Below are 26267 nucleotides of genomic sequence, written 5' to 3'. Positions count from 1 at the left end.
AATTTTCTATCTGTTATAATTGGCTTTATTTTTGCTAGCATGATTTTTTCAAAAATTTTTCAGAGTACAGACAGTAAACTAATCGGTCTGTATGAAATCACAAATTCAGTTTCTTTCCTGAGGTTAGATATTAGGGATAATCTCTGCTACTTTCCATTGAGAAGGAAAATAACTAAGACGGAAGCATGCATTAAATATGATTGTTATACAACGAATTGCAATTGTGGAAAGCTTTTTAATCATTTTTTCTGAAATGATATCAGAATTGGATGCTTTTTTATTATTTATGTTATTAAGTATGTGCAGTACTTCCTTAGGTTTAATTGGTTTGGATGGAGTGCTGTCCTGTACATTATGATCATCCAGTATCGCTTCTTTTTCTTGTTCAGTAATTATCCTTTAATGTGGTTTGAACACTTCGCTCAGACGATTTGCGAAAGTTGCCATTTTTGCCTCGTCTGAGAAATATTCTTCACTCTCGCAAAAGAAATATTCTATCACGTAGTACAACCTTCTCGATGGTTACTGTTAAGATTTTAGCCGGATCGGAGTTGTAGTTTATTTTTGAGAGCGTGTGAAAGCAAGTGTGTCCGTTGATTTTTGAAAAATGGAAAAAGAGCAGTATCGGTCGATGATTCGATTCTTGTTTTTGGAAGGGAAATCGCGCAGCGAAATCAAAAAGCGCTTGGATGCTGTGTACGGTGACTCTTCTCCTTCGATGGCGACCGTCAAAAATTGGTTTAACGACTTTCAACGTGGTCGCACGTCGATTTTTGAAGAGCCACGTCCAGGTGCTCCGAAAACGGCTACCACGGAGGATAACGTGACAAAAATTCACGATCTCGTATTGGCAAATCGACGATTGAAGGTGCGCGAGATAGCTAAGATCGTAGGCATCTCAAAAGACCGCGTGGGTCATGTCCTGCAAAAAATTTTGGGTATGAGAAAGCTGTCGGCGCGATGGGTGCCGCGTTTGCTCACTCCGGACAACAAACGCAACCGTGAGACAACTTCAGAGCAATGTCTGACGCTGTTTAAGCGGAATCCGAAGGAGTTTCTGCGTCGTTTCGTGACAGTGGACGAAACATGGGTCCACTAGTATACACCAGAGACCAAGGAACAGTCGAAACAGTGGACTTTACTCGGCGAAAGTGCTCCGAAGAAGGCGAAGACTGCACCATCGGCCGGAAAGGTGATGGCCACCGTTTTCTGGGATTCACAAGATGTGATCTACATCGACTACCTAGAGAGGGGCAAAACGGTTACAGGGCTGTACTATGCCGAATTATTGGGCCGATTCGACGTCGAATTGCAGAAATAACGGCCCCATTTGGCGAAGAAAAAAGTGCTCTTCCACCATGACAACGCACCGGCTCACACCTCCGCCGTCACCATGGCCAAATTGGTCGAATTAGGCTACGAACTGCTGCTCCATCCACCGTATTCTCCAGATTTAGCCCCGTGCGATTTCTTTTTGTTTCCAAACTTGAAAAAGTCACTCGCCGGGCAGAAATTTAAGTCGAATGAGGAGGTAATCGCTGCCACGGAAGCCTACTTTTCAGACCTCGAGGAAACGTATTTTTCAGACGGGTTAAAGAACATGGAGCATCGCTGGGCCAAGTGTATCAAACTAAAAGGAGACTATGTTGAAAAATAAAACGCCACTTTTCCAAAATTTTCGTTTTTCTTTGGTAGGCTAAGTACTTATCGGACCACCCTCGTATGTGAACGTAGTGGATTATTTTTGTTTTTATTATAATTGCAGTACTTCGTGTGCTTTATTAAGTGGGTGATTTGTTTTATGTACGGTATAGTTCAGTATACTGAGATAGTTCTTGCTTGTAAAGTGTGTTTCTGATATCAACATGATATCTATATTTTAATGGATTAAGAATGTTTTTAATTCAAAGTGTCTTTGTACAAGACCGTTTGCGTTCCAGATAGCGAGTTTTAACTTATTCATTTTGCTATTTTGTTTACTAATACGGTTAAGAGATTGAGCATAGTATCCATTCTTTTTCATCAGGTACTCTATCATATGTTCAAGTTTATTTGTGTTATTGATGTTGTCGCTTGAGTGTTTACTTGGATCAGCCTTTGTATTTGTTTCATTTAATTCTACCGTTACGTTTTTATGGTTCTGTTTTGATAATACTTGTGCATATATTACGTTTGTATTGATTCTGTTGATACTTAAATTTCAATTTGTATTAGAATTATTTTGAGCTTGCTTACTGTTTGGAATGAAGGTTTTTTCTCTTAGTCTAGCAAATAGTTTTTACCGTAATTGTTTGCAAATCGAGCATCCTTTGTAGCTTGCAGTATGATTACATTGACAATTAACATATCTTACTTCTGTAATTTTTTCCTTTATAAGATAGTTTTCTATTGCATGTTGTTTCGCACATTTCACACAGGTTGCGCTTTTGAAACAGTAATTTTTTGTATGCCTATATTCTTGGCATTTATGGCACTATGAGATCTCTCTTTTAATATGCGGTGGTTGGAACTTTCTCATAGTATTCAACACCTTGTTCATCTTAGATGTCTTGGCTTTTTTAGTCATGTTCGATTTCCACTGCAAATAGTGGTAGTGAAATTTTTTGTACCCGATGCCTATTATTCCAGATGCTCATCACCTTATATCCGTATTCCTCTATTCCAGTTTTTATATCTTTAATGCCAAAGGAAGGATACATTCTTCTCAAAATTACTTTAAGTTCTTTATCATCTTTTCTGTGATATGTGTAAAATTGGGTGCTTTTCTCTTTTAGTCCGCGAACTGTAGGCAGGTTTTTTTTAGTTGTTGATGATTGGATTTTTATTTTATTTTGTCCCAAAACTTTAAGCGTATAGCTATATTTAACTATATCATTGAGCAGTTTTTCTAGTGGTCGAATATTTTCTACGTTGTATACAAATTTTGGCGGTGATTTAATTTCTGATGTGTTGACTTCATTATTTACTCTGTTCGTTTCAGCATTTTGTGTGTCCGTAAGAATCTCGTATCTATTGGTAGATTGACTTAACTAGTAGTCTGATGTCTGGGATTGGTATTTTATATTTGCCTTTCTTATCTTGTTATTTTTAATTTCCTTGATTTTCTTTTCTGGGCTACATAGTTCTCCCTTTCTTTTTTTTCCACTTGCAGTTATCCATTTTTCTGTTGTAACGGTCCTATCTATGAGCTCTTGTCTTATTTCCACTGGATTACTGCAATCAGCTAAACTTATGAATCTACATATATCAATGAGTATACGCGGTTTATCTGGAAAGTATCGGGCCTACCTTTATATTTTCATGCTAGCGTTATTCTTTACCATCTGGTGGGTGGCATCCTTCAAAGTAATTCCTACTTGATTGAATAATATGGTTCCATCGATGTTTCCACTTTTCATAACAGTCCTGGAACTCACTTTTAGGGATAGCCTTAAGTACACACGTCGCATTGTTTTCAACCGTTGTTTTGTCATTTAATCGGTGTCCTTTGAGTGGTTTTTAGTTTTGGAAACAGCCAAAAGTCACAAGGGGCTATGTCGGGACTGTATGGAGGTTGTCGCAGCAATGCGATGTTGTATTTGCTCAAAAACTGCTCCGCAAGATTGGATGAATGCGCTGGCGCATTATCGTGATGGAGAAGCCAGTCAACACTTTCCCAAAAGTGCGGCCGTTTTCTTCTTCCTGCATCACGCAAACGTTTCAGAATTTGAACGTAGTATTCTTTATTGATTGTCTGACCTGTTGGTGTATATTCGCGATGTACAACACCTTCACAATCGAAAAAAATAATCAACAGTGACTTAACATTGCTCCGACTTTGACATGCTTTTTTTGGTGTTGGCGATTCAGAATGCTTCCATTGTGAAGATTGTTGTTTTTATTGTTTTGGCAGTTTGGCATTTATAGTTTTGGCAGACCACCAGAGTATAAACAAAATAATAAATAATAGGTGATATTATCATCACACTATATTTTTTTGTGTAGGTGTAGACATCGTGTTTCCTTTCTGTGTGGCTATTTGGCCTTTATTATGTTGTTACTACTTCAGGAATTAATTTGAATAAGATAATATAATATGATTGGTTGAAATTTATTATTTCCGAGTAGAGCGCAGCACAAACACGTTTACTTCACTCGAGGATCAAACACTGACTAAAAAAATGAATAACAGCAATTTTCATTTTTTTTCCTTTAGGTTCATTTATAATCTGTCTAACAAGGTAGACAATAAGTAAATGGGCTTACTATCATGAAAATTAACAAATAATGAAGCATAATTCTCCAGTGAGTGTTATGCTTATTTTTAACTTGCATATATAACTTATGAATTTCTATTTATATGTCTAAATATTTATATAAATTTTGATTTTATTGAATATCAATCATACTGTGTTTCTTTAATCTAGTAGTGATGATCCTTATCTTGAGATCTAGCAAACAAGCACGTTTGGGTGGTTTTGCAGTCTGGTGTTATATTCTTTGTAAAACGTTTTAATTTCTTTTTTTATTGATGGTATCTGTAGATCATTGCGAATAATATCATTTTCTACGAACCGTGGGACCTTCACCACATTTTTTAGTACTTTGGATTTGAATTTTTCTAGGATTTCTATATTTGAGTTTGATGCGGTACCTCATGACATAGGTCCAGATTGGTTTGATTATTAATTTATATAGCAGTATTTTGTTTTCTATAGTGATTTCTGATTTGTCTCAAATTAACCAGTACATTTTCTTCAAATTTAGTCTTAGTTGTTTGCCTTTTCTATATATGTGCTTTTTTCCAGGTGAGCCTCATGTCCAGATGAATACTCAAGTATTTTACATGACTTTTGTAAAATGAGTTTATCGTTTGGTTTAATTGGTGGGTAGGTATCTTTACTCAGTGTGAAAGATGTATACATTGATTTACTTTCATTGACTTTAATTCTCCATACGTTTAATCAGTTTTGTAGATGATTACTAATATTATTTTGTATTATTGCAGTTTCTATTTTTGCTTCTGAGTAAGATGTGTAACGGTCGTTGATTTCTTCAAAAGTAAATCGTCGTCCGTTAGCAAAATTTATATGTCACCGCTGTTTTCCTCTTTTGGCTAGCTCTGTGCTGGACGCGCAGCCTGAAAACGAGCGCGAAAGCACGGAACAACAAAGAAAAGCGATGGTCGAAGGTTCTTAGAAAACGTTGCGAAGGAGAAGGGAACGTAGAGAAAATTCGGGACTATCGAATGAATTTGCCGACTTACTTAGCACATTTCCAGCGAATTTATTCACTACTTATTTTCACATTAGCGCACATTCCACATTGGCCGAGAGATTCGCGACGCACAGCCTAATTACACGTACGCGTGAGAGAGAGACGGAAAAGACAATTTCGAATGGCACGCAGCCGACGCTGTGTACATACACTTGCTTCCCGGAATTCTTGCACGCAACACTGTTACAACGAAGGAGACTTACGCGGGCGAACGCTGCTGCAGGCAGCTTTGCTTTTTCTCTCGAGCCTGTTTCCACGAGGGCCGTCGCCCAGGGTTGTCGAGGCTGGGAGGCTCGTGAGTCGATCCTCTTGGATTGTGGACGACGAGCCGGCTCTCACTGTTCGGATGGCGGTCTTCGATTCGCTCGTCCCCGCGCGTGGATCATTGCTGGATTCCTTCCTCGGTCACTGTGCTCGCACTTCTCAAATTCTCAATCCGCGGGGCCGATATATCCTTCAACTTTTCCACACCGCAAAACAAAAGGATTCCGAGCGCGTCTTATCCGCTTGCCGGTCTCACGTGTACTCTGTGGAGCCCGCGTGTCGTAGCTATCTCTCTCTCTTTCTCGCTGCGCGGGTCTTTTGCGCATGGCGCGTTTTTTCGAAAATCGCTCATTCATCTCTTAACGGCCCGCTCGTTACAGATGTAAGAATGGCTGTGTCGTCTACATACTACTGTGGGCAAAAAGTAAGGTGAATTTGTTTGTAAAATGAAAAATCTTTATTTATTCTTCTACATCAATGTCATCCCCTTCGAAGTAATCCCCTCCCGATAAAATACACTTATGCCAACGTTTTTTCCAATCCTCGAAACATGCCAAATAGTCCCTTTCCGGTATAGCCATCAGCGCCTTCTTCGATTCAGCTCTTATCTCCTCAATCGACTCGAAACGCGTTCCCCGGAGTGGTCTCTTGAGTTTTGGGAATAGCCAGAAGTCACACGGAGCCAAATCAGGCGAATACGGTGGTTGCGGAACGATATGCGTCGAATTTTTGGCGAAATGGTCACGAAGAACGAGTGCAGTGTGAGATGGTGCATTATCGTGATGCAAAAACCAAGAGTTGTTGGCCCATAATTCTGGTCTTTTTAGACGAATTGCTTCACGCAAACGACGCATAACGCTCAAATAATATTCCTTATTAACAGTTTGGCCGGGTGGAAGGAATTCATAGTGCACCACATCACGAAAATCGAAGAAAACTGTCATCATGACCTTGATTTTTGAACGACTTTGACGTGCTCTTTTCGGTCTGGCCTCGCCTTTAGCACGATATTCGCTTGATTGGTCGGTTGTTTCAGGGTCGTAAGCATAAATCCAAGTCTCATCTCCCGTAATCATGCATTTGAGCTTGTCCTGATAGTCAGAAAGCATTGTTTCACACACATCAACGCGGCGACTTTTTTGCAAGAAATTGAGCGTTTTCGGTACCAAACGAGATTTGACTTTTCGTAGGCCCAAATGGTCTTTCAAAATTGTTTTCACAGATCCTTCTGATATTCCGATCATATCAGTAAGGTCTCTAACAGTCAACCGACGATTTTCGAGCACTAATTCCTTCACTTTATTGACTTCCTTAGATACAGGTGCGCGCTGTAAACACACATGTTTACAATACTGCTATGTCCTTATCGTACGTATACTATTAATAAACACTGATATTTATATATACATGTGTTTCTCCATTAATATGATTGTGTATGGGAGAATAGAGAGATAAAAATTAGTAAAAACAGTCAATAAATAAAAAAGAATTAATTTTCAAAATGCTGGTGTTGAATTTTTTATTATTAAATGTGCATCTGTGGAAATATCGAAAAAATATTGATTTATTTATTAATACCATCAACCACAACCAAAATTATTTTTTTTGTTTGATAAAAATTTTTAAAAATCGATTTTTTCAAAAAGGGCTCAGGGATTTTTTTAAAGTCTTTCTGGGATCTTCTAATTATTAGTATTTTTACCGAAATATGCAAAAAATTGGAACCTGCTTTCACTTTTATTTAAATGTCGCTCAGACCCACCGTGAAGTAGCTGTCATGCCGTTTGGAAATTTTGGCAAATCCGCGGTGAATAACAGATAGAAAGTTGGTCCTAGTACACTACCTTACGGTACTCTTGCTTTTATTATTTGCTTTTATTTATGAGGAGTTACGGCCATTGATATTTGCGGAGTTTGGATCTGATCTGATTGACAAGTAACCCGACCCAAGTATAACAATTCGAATAGAATCAAATTTTGCACACGAGTAATATGTCAAAAAAAATCGGACAAGTAATTTAATTTAGTGGCTGTAAGTGACTTTTAAGGGTATAAACTACCCCTTGACTGTGTAATCAGGCATAGTAAATGAGTAAAGAAACAGCTAATGATTTTTCTCGGAAAAATCATTTTCTTTTAAATTAATATCATGACACCTAAAGTAATTTTGAACTAAGAACCTAATAATGACATTAAACTTGATCTTCATAATGATTTTCAATGTAATTTGAAGGTTACTGCTTTTTAATAATCCTTTTATAATAAAAATATAATAATAATAAAAAACAATGTGAAACAAACTAAAAATTCGAATAAATATTTGTTACCTCCTCGTTGACTATTTCTAGATAATGAAAAGAGTGAATTTATAATTATATAAGTATTGTTCGCAAAAAACACATTTTGTTCTGCATTCAAAAAAAAAAGAAAAAATTTCTATTTTTTGTTTCGTGAGATGAAAAACAAATATAAGTCGTAACGAATGAGAAAATCGTCAATTGCTGATAAACAAATTCTATAGACTATTCAAATATTATTTATAAATTCAAATACTATTTATAAATCTAAGGTCAATGTAAAATTCATGATTCAATTGACGCTTCATGTAACTCATTGATTAATTTATTATAAACATAAATGGGTTTATTCAGTTGCGTGGTCTGTCGCGTTAATGAGTAAGAATTTATTTCACTTTGAAAAATATATATGAATATTGAATATGGAGTAAAATTATAAATGAAATATCTATAATTGTTAGGATTAGACTTAATAATAGACTTTACCCTAGTTTCTTATAATGTGAAGTGTCCTACAAGCTGAGCTTAAATCTCTCTAGAAAAAAGGATGTAATTCAGCCCAAGTTTCTCATAGTGCGAAATGTTCTATGAGTCGAGCGTAAATCACAATAGGAAAAGAAAGAATTGCTTAGTTAATTACTAGAGAGAAGTAACTTAGACATAAGCCAAGTTTATTCAATCTCGAGCGCTCACTTTGCAAGGCTAGGAGAAAATACCAGCCTGCAAAAAATTTAGCGTATATACGAGGTGTGATCAAAAAGTAAGGTGAATTTTGAAATTTAGCGGGCTACGTCCGTTCGATCTTCGACTTTTTGATTTGGTTATGTCGGTACACTCGTCTAGAACATACGTTCCAAATTTCAGCTTTGTAGTATGTTTGGTTTGTTTGTGAGAGGCATCAAGGTTAGAAGTGTTTTGCGTGCTCCACGATTTGCTGCTGTCTAAAAACATGGATCAAAGAGTTTGCATTAAATTTTGTGTGAAAAATGGAATCAAATGTTCCAAAACACTTGAAATGCTGAAAGTGGCATACGGTGAGTCTACTTTAAGCCAAAAAAATGTTTACAAGTGGTATAAACTCTTCCAAGAAGGCCGAGAAGACACCGACAACGAACCTCGTTCTGGACGCCCCAGCACATCAACAACTGATGAGAATGTTGAAGAAGTGAAGAAAATAGTGTTGGGAAATCATCGAATTACCATTAGAGAAATTGCTGATGATATTGGCATCTCATTTGGTTCGTGCCAATCAATTTTGACGAGTGTTTTAGACATGAGACGTGTGTCAGCGAAGTTTGTTCCGAAATTGCTCAATTTCGACCAAAAGAAACGTCGCATGAGCATCGTCCAAGAGCTACTGAATAACGTTAACGATGATCCAGATTTACTCAACAGCGTTATAACAGGTGACGAAATATGGGTATACGGTTATGACGTCGAGACTAAGACTCAATCGTCCCAGTGGAGGCATTCTGGATCACCAAGACCAAAAAAAGCACGCCAAGTTCGATCAAATGTAAAGGTTTTGCTTACAGTTTTCTTTAACTGCAGGGGCGTGGTGCATCATGAGTTCTTGCCACAGGGTAGAAAAGTAAATAAGGAATATTACCTGCAAGTTATGCGCAATTTGCGCGAAGCATTCCGCCAGAAACGTCCGAATTTGTGGAAAAATAAAAATTGGCTTTTGCACCATGATAACGCCCCTGCTCACACGTCGTTGCTTGTGCGCGAATTTTTGGCTAAAACCAACACAGTAACGATGCCACAGGCACTGTATTCCCCAGATCTGGCCCCCTGTAACTTCTTCTTGTTCCCAAAAACTGAAGAGGCCCATGAAAGGACGGCGTTTTGCCATGATTGAGGAGATAAAGACGGCATCGAAGGATGAACTAAACAAGATCACAAAAAATGATTTTTTGAAATGCTTTGAGGATTGGAAAAAGCGTTGGCACAAGTGCATTATATTCGAGGGGGATTACTTTGAAGGAAATAAAATAAAAATTGATGAATAAATAAATATTTTTTGAGAAAAATAAAAATTCACCTTACTTTTTGATCACACCTCGTATACACTCCCGCCTAATAATCTTTGCCCACCTGAGAACAAAACGACTATAACTTTGAAACTCCATATCTCGGCTGGAAATACACCTACAGAGCTCTGCGGGGGCTCATTTGAAAGGGTTTTTCGAGCACTTTTCAATGGTGTATATTAAAATCATGCTTAGATATTTCCCTTGCAGATAGGGCGGCGAATATCAAAACAAAAATTACGAAATTTTTGTTTTCTCCTTAACCGCTTGCCATTTCGAGAAAAAAAATCGTGGAAAAATTCTAAATATAGCATTTTTTAGCTCATTTTCTGCTCTATCCAAAACACTCATTCAAAAATAATTTTCGTCTAAATTCAGCAATTATATGAGCATTTCATTCAAAAACAGCATCTATATTCATTGCTCTGTATCTCGGAAAATTCGAATTGTAGAAAAAAATTTTCTTGAAAGACAATGCTCTATTTTGTAAGTAGAATACGTGAACGAAATTTCATAATCATATGAAAATATTTTTTTTTCAGTCGTAATATCAAGTAGTCTAATTTTTTCAATATTTCACTTTGGAATAATAAAACAGATCATTTATACTCGAAGCTATTCTATTAATTGTAGACAAATTTTAATTGTATGCAAATCTCGATCAACGAAAAATCTAAGTAGAAAAATTAATCTAATCTACCAAAACTGACATAACTAATGATTAGTGAAAAAAAATTTTTTTTAATGTTGTTCTAATCTTCTAAAAAATTGTTTACCATAGCAACATATTATTGAAGTATGGCACCGAGAGACTTTAGTAAACGTTATCAAGTTATTGGATTTCACATAAATGGTAAAAGCAATCGTTTCCGCGGTCTACCAGAACGCTTCTTGTCTTCAACACTGCCGCTACTTTTAAATTTATTTACATTGTAGTCTACGGTTCAACGAGGAATATTGAGAATACTAGCAATGTGACGATTACTTTTACCATTTATGTGAAATCCAATAACTTGATAACGTTTACTAAAATCTCTCGGTGCCATACTTCAATAATATGTTACTATGGTAAACAATTTTTTAGAAGATTAGAACAACATTAAAAAAAATTTTTTTTCACTAATCATTAGTTATGTCAGTTTTGGTAGATTAGATTAATTTTTCTACTTAGATTTTTCGTTGATCGAGATTTGCATACAATTAAAATTTGTCTACAATTAATAGAATAGCTTCGAGTATAAATGATCTGTTTTATTATTCCAAAGTGAAATATTGAAAACATTAGACTACTTGATATTACGACTGAAAAAAAAATGTTTTCTTATGATTATGAAATTTCGTTCACGTATTCTACTTACAAAATAGAGCATTTTCTTCCAAGAAAATTTTTTTCTACAATTCGAATTTTCCGAGATACAGAGCAATGAATATAGATGCTGTTTTTGAATGAAATGCTCATATAATCGCTGAATTTAGACGAAAATTATTTTTGAATGAGTGTTTTGGATAGTACAGAAAAAGAGCTAAAAAAATCTATGTTTAGAATTTTTGTACGATTTTTTTTCTCGAAATGGCAAGCGGTTAAAGAAAAAGCAAAAATTTCGTAATTTTTGTTTTGATATTCGCCGTCCTATCTGCAAGGGAAATATCTAAGCATGATTTTAACATACACCATTGAAAAGTGCTCGAAAAACCCTTTCAAATGAGCCCCCGCAGAGCTCTGTAGGTGTATTTCCAGCCGAGATATGGAGTTTCAAAGTTATAGTCGTTTTGTTCTCAGGTGGGCAAAGATTATTAGGCGGGAGTGTATATACAGATTTTCCCGTCTATTTTCGCAGGACAGCCCTCGTCGTGCTGTTTAAGCAAGTGTGCAAAATCATTTTCCCTAGTTTACAATAGAATATACAGCGTTAATGAAAATCTAAATTATGTAGAAAATATAGAAGTTGATATAGATAATTTAAGTATAATTTACACTTATCGCAAAAAGTAGAGTTAAAAGTTATTAACTAATGAAGTTAGTTAATACAACAGCGCAAAATTTTTAATAAAATAATAGGTTCTTTTATTTATAATAATATAAATAAAATAATTAGTATACGTGTATCTACACCGCAGCTTGATGCGGATATGTGTTATAGCTACAAGAAGCCTACCTTTGTAATCTAAGTCGCCTTATCGAGATAATCGGCAAATATGCCTCGAGGTCCGAGGAGAACTTCGTAAATAACATTACCAAAAGTTCGCGAAAAAGTAATAGAACGCACGAAAGATTGTTAGAAAAAGGAAAGAGCCAGGCTGAAGTAAATCAAGAGAATGTACAATAAAACGTCGTGTCTCGCTAGCAGAACGCTTTTATGACGCCACAGCTATCGCTACAGGGGCAACTGATCGGCGACGATGTCAGTCGGGCCGTTTCACTGCATCCATACACACACACATACCCCTTCCTGTCTCTCACCGGTCACAGTTCACTCTCACCTGCACGCATGATCACCGCAAGATCTATCCTGCTAACACACGATAGTCGAAAAAGGCACGAGCGTTACCAAAGGGCGCTAGATGCTTAAAGTTTGAAGGTAGCCAGCTAATTGAGAGCGGAACGTTCCCCACTCTCTCTCTCATTCTCTGTTTTAGTGGCACGCATCATGTTTTATTTTGCAGAAAGAAAAACGCGGACTACACGCGTACATAAACACACACTCACATACTCGCGACTTTCTCTTTTTTACCTGTGAGTATATAGATTAATTTAAGTATATCATTGCGTCTGTTGCTGCTACTTCTTGGATAATATATGGATAAATAATAATTTATTATACATAGGTCATGTGCGCAGCGAAAGCCATAACGAGTTGATAACAAACAAACTCATTATATCCTCAAAATTTAAAAAATTCGTAATTTCACACAAGAAAACTGTTACGAATTTAAAAAATCAAATATATACTGATGCATACATTGTTTATAAACGTCTCGAGAATGCGCATATTAATTTTTAAAGTTCTAATATTTTTTGAAAAAAATTATAAGATTGATTTAGTGAATTGACTAAACCGAGGCCTAGTTTAATGAGGAATCAGGTAAACCTCAGTTTTAAATAACTGTTACTCTTGTGCTCTATCCTTCTCTGTAATTCTCAGATACATTAGGTAATTGCAAGGTGACACCTGCGAGAATGACATGCTGTTATCAAATAACAGTTTTAGTTATTTAGCACGCCAAATTTATTACACTCTTAATTCAAACTTAACTCATATGATTAATCTAGGCAAGAAAATATAATTAAAATATTGCTCTTTTACATCATTAAAAGCTAACAGACATTATTGGAGTATCGATAGTAATTAAACTACGCAACAATGTATGTGATATCACTGTCACAAAAATGAATAGAGCAAAATATTCGAAGAAAAAATATTTCGGATGGAAATTGATGTGTGTAGAAAGGTTTAGGAAGCGTAGTTTATCAGTAAACTCAATTTTACGAATTAAAATGCATGATAAATCTAATCTTAGTTTAAGCTGTGATTGATCTATGTACGAAGATATAGAATAAAACACTTTTACGTTTCGTTAATAGATATTTATCAACCTTTTTAAAGAGAATAATCTCTTAAAATCTAAAATTTCGACAACGATCAAAGAAATTAGAAAACTAAAAGTTTCAGATTTCTCATTTCTTTGATCGCTATCAGTTGTTAGTTTTTTAATTATAAAATAAGAACTTAATGATAGCAGAAGGCATCCTTCTATTAATATTTTATTATTATTCTATGATAATGAAATAATGATAATGAAATATTGATAATGAAATTAAAAAATTTACCTGATCAAGAGAAACTTGCATGTTGCACTCAAGAGTGTTCTGATATTTTACTGTTTCTTGTGTATAAACTGGTGATAACTGCTGATTTTGATAAGAAATATTTAAGTTATTTGTTTGAGAATAATTATTTTCAATAAGTTCATGATTTTTTTGATTATTTTCCCTTAGCACGGAATCTGGGTTATTTTGAATAACTAAAAACTTTGTTGTAGGGTGTATACTAACATTTTCACAATTTATCGTTGATTGCTCAATATTAACTGAATCTGTAGAATTTTCAAAAGGTTTGGTATGAATATAATCAATATGCGTTAACTTTTGTGAAGTGTGCAAATTTTGATAATCATGCAGTTTATTATCGTTTATTGAAGATGCTGGACTCTCTGGAGATTTCAAAACGTTTTCTAGAATGATTGCTGATTGTTCTTGTAAATTATTTGTAGTAGGATTCAATACATCAGTAGAATGATCCAGCCAAAGTGCGTCTGAATGTAAATTGGTGCGAACTGTCCGTCCACAAACAGGTGATATCCGAATTACACTTGTGCTTATACTAGTTGGATGCGGAATACATACAGAAGATTTAGTGGAACATATAACTCGATTTGGCTCTGGTTTGATAACTGGTCGATCAACGTATTTTAAAAAAATACTTGTTTGCACTGAAGATTGTTTCCACTTATCATTATTCGCTACTGCTGGATTCTGTCCAGGATTTGAGATAGGCATAAAGACATTGCTTTGATTTACACCAAGAGAAGAAATAGGTGACGTATTAATGCGAGGACTGATTGACACATTTCCAGTAGGAGATGAAAACGCTGGGGTTGCAGAACGAGAACTTCCAAGAGAAACTGAAAACCAACAGAAGAATAATTAAAAAGCAATACAAAAAATCAGTTGTAGTGCTATGTAATATAATAAAGTAAATTAAATTTATTTAAAAAAAGGAGATAAATTACATGTAGTATAAAAGAAAACTTGTTCGAAACGTTATTAAAATTGTAGAATCAATCGACTATTTCATACTGTTACGTGACGTCTTATTATGTTACAAAAATATACTATCGAATAAAACCTTGCTCTCGGGATTTTTCGTTCGGACATAGCATAGCTAGCAGTATTCGTGTGCGCGACTCGGTGGGAATGAGCGATAGAGGCTGATTCACGCTGAGCCGGCATGCTGGGACAGCACGCTGCAGTCAGCGTGCTTAGCTAGGTAAGACAACCCGCCACGAGAAGCGTAAACATCCGAAGCGTATACGCGAGAGAGAGACGGTATGCTCGGGACAAAGGCTATAAAATAAACCAGCGAAAGCAGAGCGGGAGAATTTAGTTAGTCAGGAGTCAGCGCTCGACTAAGAAGCCTGCAATCTTCCTACTTAAATACGAGAGTTTGAGAATATAACAGTAAAATTACATAATCGAAATACCGAGTGCCGTTATTTCTAACGATTTATTACGTGAACGAAAATCATACCAGGATTCACCTTATTGGCTATTAGAATATTATTGGATAAAGCAGATATATTGGACCAGTTAATTAAACGAATTCGAAAGCAGTGATTACGCATATTACGAACCAAACAATATTTCGGACCTAGACAACAGAGTGAGTACTTTTGGGCTCTATTCTCGATAAGGTGAAATCTCTGCCTTATTGTTTTTTTTTTATTATCTCTCTCTCTCTTCGCTCTAATACTACTAAGCATACTCAAGGTTCCCCTTTTGGTGAATCCGCGTGATTGCGTACCGGGACCAAGTGTGTAAGCACCACTGACCGCGCAATTTAGAATACTTATTTAATAAATCGCGAACCAGATAGTAGCGCAATATTATTACTAGAAGTGTTATCTGACTTATCAAAATATATATATAAATCTATCCAACGTACCCGTGTAAGTTCATTTAAGTAATCGGCGAAGCCCCCCCTCCCTTTTTCCTTCCCGATTACTGCCGGCTACCCCTCGCGGGAACGAACTTCGGATATTATCGGCAAAGACGCGATCCATTCGCTGACACGGTCGGGGTACCGTACTGAAGGTTTAGTCCGCCCGAGTCAGGACCACTCGGAGCTAAAAACGGTCTAACACGTGCCCGTTTTGAAGAGACATCAAAACTGTCACGTATCACATACATTTCTGAAGATCTGATTTCTTTTAATATTCATTAATAATGAAATAATGCGAAATTGAAGGGACCAGCGAGAGTTTGCATTTACGGTAAAACCGTAAATACAGCCGAGGGACTAGTTAAAATACTTAAGGAGCGATTTGCCCCATGTAAGGACTTCTCTTATTATGATTCAAAGATTCATAATTTGCGAATGAAAAATGAGGACACGGTCGGTGATTTTCACGACCGTATCAATATCCTATTAAACTGCGCACAGAACGCGCTGAAAGAAGAACTTGGAACTGATTATAGTGATGTCATGATGACCCCGATAAAGAATTCCACACTTAAAACCTTCATTGACGGGCTGCCGAAAGAAATCGGGGACTTAGTCGATATTAAGCAGCCGAAGTCTCTTGAGGAGGCTTACAAGGAAGCCCTTCGCATAGAGACTAGAAATAAGAACAAGCCAAAAAATGAGGACCTTAGTATGAGTAAGTGGCTGTCGATTAACCGTGGATTTAATGTTGGGTATATTCAGGATCAGCAAGTTGAAGCTGAGGAACCATACTACAAAGAATGGGAAGAGGTACCCGCGGAAGTGCAACAATTTTTTATCCAACGACAGAACGGACGATTTTATCAGAATAATCAACGACAACAATACCAGAATCAGAACCAGGAGAGCCAGGCTTGACAACAGGAAAATCAGTCCCAGGGGCAGAGACAGTTTATGTTTAGAAATTGGAGGGGACGCCAGCGGAATAAAAATTTTCAAGATAACGGCAGTCACCCAGGACGATTATACAATCCTGATACGGACATGTATCAAAACCCTACGGGACGAAGATACGGGGCAATTGCCTACGACCAACAACAGAGATTCAATGAGTTGAGACCGAACCCACCGTATCAACACTTTGGAGGAAATCCTGGTAATTTAAACTCCGATGGGACTCGCCCTGGAGTTACTGTGGCGGGCCCATTTCAGACATCCCCGGCTCAGAATTATCGGCAGCAACAGGCGAAAGTGATGACAATACTGAAAAATTCGGAGACGTTACTTCCGAGTCAGTCGTCGCAGTTGCCGCAGATCGGGGACCTAGCGCAAGAGATAATAAAATCCATGCGCCTACGAGAGTAAGATTTCGAATACCCGAGACCGATAAACGGTGGACCGTATTTATGGTCGATAATGGATCGGCTGTAAATCTTATAAAATTTAATGCTTTACATTGGACTACGAGGTTCGACCCAAGAGAGTGGACTACGCTGAGCGGGATAACTGCACACACTGTTCCGACTCTTGGCACTGTATTGCTAACAATAAATGGCAAGCCTGCTAAATTCCATATAGTGTGGAATAATTTCCCCATTGAAGAAGATGGCATGCTAGGAAGGGACTATTTAATAGACACAAGTGCAGTTATATCGTATTATAATGGAACCCTAATGGTAAACAGTGATTTAATGAATCCGATACCATTTCTACCTACTAATGTGCCTATGGAGCACTTACAAGACAATCTTATCAAAGCTATGCGCATAGTACCGAAAGACGATGAAACTGATTCGGACCTGGATTATGCGATAGAGCAACTTGCAAACGAAGAGATTAGTAACTCTAAGCCCGGACGAGTGAGGAACGAGGTCAATCACGGTACGGTCAGATACACAATAGGACCAAGATCTCGTCAAATTATTCAAATTAACTTGATCGAAACTGAGTTGACAGAAGGCTACCTGCCCAGGATTGACGTGAAGGACGAAAAGGTATTTCTTGGAGAGGGAGTAGTCGCAAATGCAAATAATACCTGTAAAATCATGGCAATTAATACACACGATGACGAGGAAGTTACCATTGAAGTGGACCCGAGAGAAATTTTGCTATTCGAGCAGTTTAAAACGTAGTTTTCCAGCTCTAACGGCGAAGGTGTTTCGGAATCTAAAGTAGCCAGGCAGGTCAATGATCAATATAAGAAGAGGGGAGAGAACCTCTTACAATTGATTATGACCGGACATCTAAGTCCAAGCGAGCTCCAAAGCGTTAAGCGACTACTAAAAAGGTACAGCATTTTCGTCGTTTGATGGGCACTTCCAATATAAAAGGATGCCGGAAGGATTAATGAACGCGCCGGCAACATTCCAGAGAATGATGAATGTATTGCTGCGCGGGCTGCTAAATGTAGAGATGCTAGTGTACCTAGACGACGTAATAGTTTATGCTAAGAACCTTCATGAACACGAAGTGAAGGTTGGTAAACTTTTTGAGAGACTATCGGATGCGGGACTAGTCCTACAGCCCGACAAGGTGAATTTCCTTTGTAGGGAAGTAAAATTCCTTGGGCATATCGTAAGTACTCGAGGAGTCGAGCCAGACCCTAAATTAGTCGAAGCTGTAATGAAGTTCCCAAGGCCAAAAGGAGTGAGAAGTGTTAGGTCTTTTCTAGGACTGTCCGGATACTATAGGCGATTTATTCAAGATTATTCGAAAATTGCCAAACCCCTCAGTGATCTTGCCAAAAAGGGACAAGAATATGATTGGGGACCTGCACAGGAAGAAGCCTTTGAAAAGCTAAAAAAAACTCCTATATGTAGCTCCGATCCTAACATTTCCGGACTTCAATAAACCATTTACGCTAACTACAGATGCCTTAGATTACGCGATTGGAGCGGTACTTTCACAAGAAGAAGATGGAGTCGATAGGCCTGTAGCTTATTTGTCGAGACTGCTAAGTAAACCCGAAAGAAACTATACGACCACTGAGAAAGAGTGTATCTCAATTTTATACGCGATGAATCAGTTCCGGCCATATCTGTTATGCAACAAATTCACGCTAGTCTGTGACCATGAACCTTTGAACTATATGCATACGCGCAAGGACCCTGGACAACGCCTTATGAGATGGATGTTCAAGTTCACGGATTACCAATACACCTTTGAGTATAAGGCAGGAAAATTGAATTGTAATGCCGATGCACTGTCAAGGAACCCGGTAAATTTAGAAGAATACTTGGATGAAAAGGAACAAAGAGAGAAAGAACTGAATGAAAACATACCGAAAATTCAAGTAATGATGCTGAAAAACAAAGTGACTAAAAGGAAAATCACTAAAGAACAGACCGAAGAAGATCCAGAACAACTGGTAGCGATACGAAGAAGAGCGCATACCACATCCAATGAGCCTAGACCGAAAGGCAGACCAGTAGGGGCCAAAACGAATAAAGGAAGACCACAGTTGGATCATAGCACCGTAGCAGAAAGAACGAGAAGTAAGAGGCCTGTACCTAAGACCTCGAAATCTACTAAGAATGTTCGCCCAAATGCCACCAATACTGAAATACACGAGAAAACCTGGGCGCCAGCCGATAAAGAAAAGATGCGGCCGAAAAGAGTCCAAGAACTAAAGAATTGCGAAGCGGAACTTTCTACAGACGACTCAAGTACAGAAGCCATCAAGGAGACCCAACAGAGAAAACAACTGACCAACCAAAACTATGAGTCCGTGGCAAATACCTCCGAAATAGAAATAGTTGTAAACAAAAATGCAAATGAGGACGAGAAACGAAAGTCGGCTCGTCCTAAATTACATTGGCGCGTGCAAGAAATTTTAAATCGATTGGACCGAGAGAGTCAAAGCTCGATTATGTCGGACTCTGAGGCGGATATGAGCAAACTACGGCCCAGTTCCTCGAGACGTTCTGTGATATCCTCTACTGGTGTAGAGGATAGGGACGCGAAAGAAGCTCACGACAGTACAGACAACCGGCCTCCCATAGAGGACCCGCGATATAGCGGACTAAGAAGAGGTAAAGAAACGGAAATAGAAGCGAGTGAGGATCAAGAATCCGAAATTAAGGGTCTGAAGACAAATAAGGCTAGCGGTACGACGACTGAGGGAGTTCTATCTGAAACAACCGAAGAGTCAATTGAAATACCGATCACTGGACCCCAAACTAGCGCGAGTTCTGAGGAAACTGAGGATGAAACCTCCGAGGAAAGCGCAAACAGCGCAGGTCGAGGGGACCACGACGGTTTAAAGAAGGGGCCAAGGACCAGTCTGACACCAGACGAAGTCTGGACATCGGCAGAGAAATTCGAAGCCAGTCTACGCCGACATAGAAGCTTGGACAACGTATCGTACTTTTGGGACGATTTGGGTCTAGCCCAAGATAACAAAACCATAGAGATGCCTTCCCATTTTTCAGACGGTGATGAACCGTTTCCGGAAATACAGGAAACACTATGGGAATTCGACCCATACGACGACGAAAACGAGACTAATGAAGAAATGGCTGGACGAATAAGAAAATTGGTGGATAAATCTCAAAAGGTCGTTGCCTCACAAATTGAACAAAGTAGTGATAGCGATGAAGAGTATCCAAACAAAATCAACGAAGAGAACTGTGACGAGGTGGCGGAAGTGCCGCGTCATAGAGAAATTTCAGTGACTCCGAGCATAAAGGTAGGAGCACCGACTGCCAAAAGTACACCCATGGTTCAGGGGCGACGTCCTGTAGTGAAATTTAAGGGACTAAACGCTATCACTGAGGAATCGGCCACGAAAGATGAAACGCCGGTAGAATTACACTTTTCGCAAGCACCCGTAGAGGATGAATTGTTCCTCATGATACCCCCACCCTTGGGACCATTAAATCAATATAAAAGACCCGAAAATTATCAAAATCCGAGTTCTAGAAGCGAGGGTACTAGCGGTGACCAAACGTTGGGACCTGCGAATTATATCTTTCAAAATAATGTCAGCACGAGCCAACAGTGTTTAACTTATAAGAGGGATAACATTGTTCATTTTATTTCACGGAATTGCGACAATAAGACCTCCGTCTCCAAACTATTAGAGGAAATCGGAGCGATAGATCTACGGAACGTGAAGAATCAAAAGCCCAAAATTGGACAGATTTTAACAACCGAATACAAAAACAAAAATATATCTTCTCAATTATTGTTAAGGACAAGTATCACGACTCCACTAGTATAGAAGCCATTAAAATAGGGTTAATAAACTTAAAAAAATTGCTCCTGCAGAAAAAACTGAACAGTTTTCGTATAGCTCGGAGAGGAGATTATTCTGATGACTTAGGGCCCGGACTATTAACCGAAATATTAATAAGAATATTCGAAAACAGTCCTGTAAAGGTTACAATTTGCTATGGTAAATCCATTATACCCCCAGAGGACGAAAGAAAAGAGATTATCCGAACTTTACATGATAGTCTTATTGGAGGACATAAGGGAGTCAATCAAACTTACCAAAAGATAAGGGCCCGGTATTATTGGGCTGGACTACGCAATGATGTGCTGGATTACGTCAGAAGGTGCCCCAGATGCCTCGAGAAAAAAATTGACCGGCATAAAACAAAAGAGCCAATGTTAATTACAGATACACCGATAGAGGCGTTTGATAAAGTATCAATTGATACTGTAGGAAAGCTCCGGACCACCCCTGGTGGAAACTCTCACCTGCTAACGATCCAATGTAATTTGACTAAATACTTAATTGTAGTACCGATAAAGGACCTTAAAGCAACCACTATTGCTGACGCGCTAGCCAGACACCTAATATGCCAATTCGGTGCCCCTAGAGCAATATTGTCAGATCGAGGTACCAGTTTCCTGTCGGAAATTGTAGAATCACTTCTACACCTATTCAAAATCCATCATTTAACCACTTCCGGTTATAGGCCTCAGACCAATGGGTCACTCGAAAGGAGCCATGCACCCTTGATAGACTTTATACGTATATATTCAGAGCGCTTTGACGATTGGGACCGTTTGACACCGTTCGCGGTTTTCACATATAATACTAGTATTCATAAAGCGACCGGTTATACCCCATTTGAATTAGTATATGGACGAATTGCTAGGTTCCCGATGAAAATACCGCGAGAAGAAAAATTACGAACGTATAACCAATATTTGAAAGATCTTGTTTTACGTCTTACCGAATTAAAGATAGCGGCCGGCGAAAATCAAATACATGAGAAAATCAAATCAAAAGGGCGGTATGACAGACATTCTAACGCGTCCAAGGGGAAGGTAGGAGACTATGCATGGGTCCTAAACGAACCGCGAATAGGAAAGGCCGATAGTTACTACAAACGACCTTTGAAAATCATCGAAATTTTAAATCGAAAAAATATTTTATTAGAATTTCCGAATGGAAAGAAAGTACGCAAGCACGTGGATAAGCTAAAATTGAAACATTGACTATATACTATTTAAACTCTACCTTTTAAGGCCATAAATCTACACTTACTATCTCGTACCTTTCAGAAAAAAGTTCTTCCTTTCCAACATGCAAAACTTTCTCCTTCTTCTCCTATGCTCTTTACTCGCATTATCTGTTACGGACCCCCAAGCTTACACGATAGAAAATTTGAGCCAAAATCCAGGATTATATTATGAAAGATTGGACCCCATAAGAATAAAAAGAGCGGATTGGAAAGTATACCTTACGGTTGATACGAAGTACTTCTTGGCAAGGACCACCATAATACATGACTTTCATATATTACTTGGGAATTGCACCAAACACCTAGATGGAATTACGTGTAACAATATGTTAAATAAAGATATTTTGGATATAAAAGAGCTCACGCTTCAACAACTACAAACGGAAATTACTGAATCAATCGGAAACATGGGAAACATCCAGCCACCCAGGGTTCGGGGGCCCGGAAGCATCAGGAACAAAAGACTAATACCATTTGGAGGGATAGGAAGTTTAAGCCACAGTTTGTTTAGATTGGTAACTGTGGACGAAACGAATAAAATAGACGCGAACATCGATCAATTATACCAAGACCAGAAATCGTTAATCAACCTCTTTAACAAAAGGACACACATTATTACCACGGGAATAAACAAATTATTCAAAATGATAGACATACATGGTGACAAAATCTTCCAGCTTGGAACCCAGATGCAGCAAAAATTTGAAAAATTAGAAAATGAAAACGCACGCTTAGAATATATGATCTCTGTACAATCTTTTGGAAGAATGTTGGAATCTAGATTAGATTATTTCATTAAAAGTTCAGAAAGATTTCTAGAAATTCTCCGCGCATTAAAAGAAGGAAAAGTGCACCCAGATTTAATAAACACTGATGTGCTGCACCAAATAGTTAATGATATCAAACATACTGTAACGGACCTTGATTTTCCCATTCCAACGTAGCATCTCAGAGTGGAAGAAATAGTTAGAATTTCGAAAATCGATGCATCGCATCGCGAAGGAAGGACATATATAGTAGTGCACTTGCCCCTTGTGGACAGAGATTACTATAATTTATATAGATTGCATTCTATATTAGTACCACAATTATCGATCTCTAAAAAAGGGTCAGCATACATAAAATATAATTACCCTTACTTAGCCTTGAGCTCAGACCAAAAACAGTATATGCAAATGGACCATCAATCTCTATTAGATTGCACTCGAACTCACTACACCTTTGTATGCTCAGTAAAAGGACCCCTTCTAGATGTTAACCTGCATAAGAACTGTGAATTAGGAATGCTAATACAACCATCCGCCCATGAATTGTACCATTGTGATATAGTACTGAAAAGTCAGGAAACGACGCAATGGAATTATATTTCGATGGACGGATCGTGGATTTTCTCTGCTCATCAACTGGACACTATACGAATCGCTTGTCCGGACCGAATGGACCAGATGATCCACATACAAGGGCTAGGGATACTCAAAATCGGCCCAGGCTGTATTGGATACTCGAGTGACGCGACTCTGTTAACAGAAGCAAAAAGTAATGACACGAACATTTATCTATATAAACCAGATTGAACCTCAACTTAACAACTCTATACCCTACCGTACATCACTTATTCGATTCAGATATAAAATTAGAAAAATGGGTCCCGCAATCTGGAATGTAGACTAGCCAGGAAAAAGCCTTAAATGATATTATGGAAAAAGCAGAAACTATAAGTCAACACAATAAAATTACTACCTATCAATCCGGACTGATCTACGGAGGACTAAGTATCAATATTATTATGATAATGTTACTAATTGCACTTGTATATAGATGGTGCACTAACTGCACATGGACCTCGCATAGCACCGAAACTCACAAATCACCCGACGCTCGTAAACCTAACCGAGACTCTATAGCAAGAACCACATCGATTTTCCAAAGTCTAAAAATGACTAAGACCAGGAAGAATTCTAAACGTACGGATGAACCAAGACAATCTATTGGTCATACGTTAAGCGACAATTCATTGGACCAAAACGAAACAAAATCAAAAGCATCATCTACACCAAAACCTAACCCCCAAAAGCGATACGACAATACCCTTGCACTGCAAACCCAAATCGCGGAATTAACTTAATGACTATTAACATATTTATATGACCAACTCACGATCTGTTTCAGAAGAAAAAAAAGAGAGAAGAAAACACGACATGAGTGAAGTAATCAATAACACGGTACAGGACCCTAAAAGTATAAAAATTCTTTACCCTGACCACCTGCCATTAAATGGACTTCTATGCAGATTGGAACAGATCGGACCAGTTCAGGAGTTTCATGTACTAAAAAAAAGAGCCAATAACTGCATAAAAGTTGTGTTATGTAAATTAGATCAGGTCGAACATGCTAAAATAGCTAGGAGGACTAAATCATGGACCCCTGACCTAATAACTAAACATTTGCCGCGCATAAAAAGGACCAGAGTTTTTAGAAAATCTTCACCAAGACCAATTGATAACACACGCTTATTCTGCAGACTACCGTGGAATATCGAAGAAAATCGAAGAGAAGTAGCCTTTTTCGAGCATTTCGTAGAATTCGGACCCTTGCTGTATCATAAAGTATTGAAAGATTCAAGAGGGTTCATTGGCTCTGGGATATGTCCAATGCGACTGACGCAGACAGAGCAGTAAAAAGGTGTGACCCGATATATGGCCCAGAATTCGCGCAAGTACAGAAACGACGTTGGAATCAGGACTATGAAACCAAACACCACTGGTTATGCGACGAACAAATAGAGCTTACGATTTACGCAGACCATGACAAGACTTGCACGTGGCAGCATCAGAAAAGGATAAGGGAGAAAAAGGCTAACGAACGTTATCCAAAATCAGAAGTTAGAAGACCACCGTCAAACCTTATAGTTATAAGCACGAACAATACCACAATTGATCCTGAACCCAAGCACGTGAAGTCCAATGACCAAGCTGATACTCCACCTGAAGATGAAATAAACACAAACATTGACCAGGAACGAGAATATTTAGAAATATTTTTTTTTTTTTCCTTTCAAAATAAGTATAATCATCATTGTCACTTTTGTTAATCTTCGTTATACACGCGCCGGCGATTAGATAACTTGAATAACTGCATATATGTAGATACTACCCGTGAACAAAGATAGAATATAACTCGAATCAGCCGTATAAATTATAAGCCACAAATTTATTGACCCCTTTAAATTGTACTATTACTATGTTATTTAGTGGACCCACAACTCTTGATCTGTGACCTATCTTCTTATTCTTGCCCATGCCTAGTCTTAAATTTATGTACTTTTCTCTTGACCACGCAACTAACCGGACCATATTTTACCTTAGGATGGAAGAAATTACCGGGATTCGCCTCCGAGCTGTTACACCGGTGGACGACTCCCCCACCGCACTTCGAGTCAAGTTTGATGACCCGCAACAAGAAGCTGCGGTCATCAAACTGTTCAGTACCGTGGGGACCATACGATCCGCTGTAACGGTAGCAGGCCCATCCTCCTCACCTTATGGAAAAACCGTTATCGAATTCCTTCACGAACATGATTACGTTGCTGCGGTACTACGATTTTTCCCGTGTACCATAGGGGAATGGTCATCTCATACCCCAGATGAGCACTCTTCGGAGGACGAAGATGAAGCAACGAACCGGATTGGGTTCGCGCCACGATGGACCGCACCAACCCCTGTGAGAGAGGATGATGCCGATCGACGCCTGCATTTTCTCATACCGCTTCGAGACGAACGAAATGAACCACGGCCGGAACAACGAATCCGCAATGATTTTACGCGGTTTGGACCGGTTGATTACATCAAAACATGGCAAGGCTCTTGCGGGCCTATGGGAGTCATTAAATACATCTTCGGCTGGAGTGTCACTGCGGCTTTGAGTAACCTAAATACACGATACAAGGCGAAACATACGGCACCTCGTCGTCTCACGGCCAAACTCAGGAACAGGTCCATGTATGTCCATCATAGTGCCTGCGGACATTACGTTACTAAAACAGAAGTGGAAGCACATAGGACCATCTGCCGATATCAAAATAGAAATCTGCTCAGAACGCATTGGTTCTGTGGAAGGCCGGTGTACCTTTCCGATTGGGACCGACACTTACAAGAATGCAATTTGGGGACCTACGATTACAACGGGTCCTCCTTTGACAATATTAACAAACTGGCCTTG

At 38.3% G+C, this 26267-nt stretch overlaps 1 protein-coding gene across 4 annotated transcripts in view; it reads right to left on the bottom strand.

Annotated features, from left to right (window-relative positions):
- Positions 1-26267, bottom strand: part of LOC131672143 (uncharacterized) — a 984265-nt gene that overhangs the window by 521518 nt on the left and 436480 nt on the right. For all 4 annotated transcript variants that reach the window (XM_058949194.1, XM_058949184.1, XM_058949166.1 and 1 more), the window contains one exon: positions 13680-14533. In XM_058949194.1, coding sequence (XP_058805177.1) covers positions 13680-14533 — 854 coding nt within the window. The remainder of the gene's footprint in view (positions 1-13679; positions 14534-26267) is intronic.

The sequence above is a fragment of the Phymastichus coffea genome, unplaced genomic scaffold (assembly GCF_024137745.1).
Source record: "Phymastichus coffea isolate CEN01 unplaced genomic scaffold, Cenicafe_Pcof_1.1 PCOF00011, whole genome shotgun sequence".
NCBI classification, from domain to species: domain Eukaryota; kingdom Metazoa; phylum Arthropoda; class Insecta; order Hymenoptera; family Eulophidae; genus Phymastichus; species Phymastichus coffea.
The sequence above is the reverse complement of the archived record's forward strand: the minus strand, read 5'-3'. Positions and strand labels throughout refer to the sequence as shown.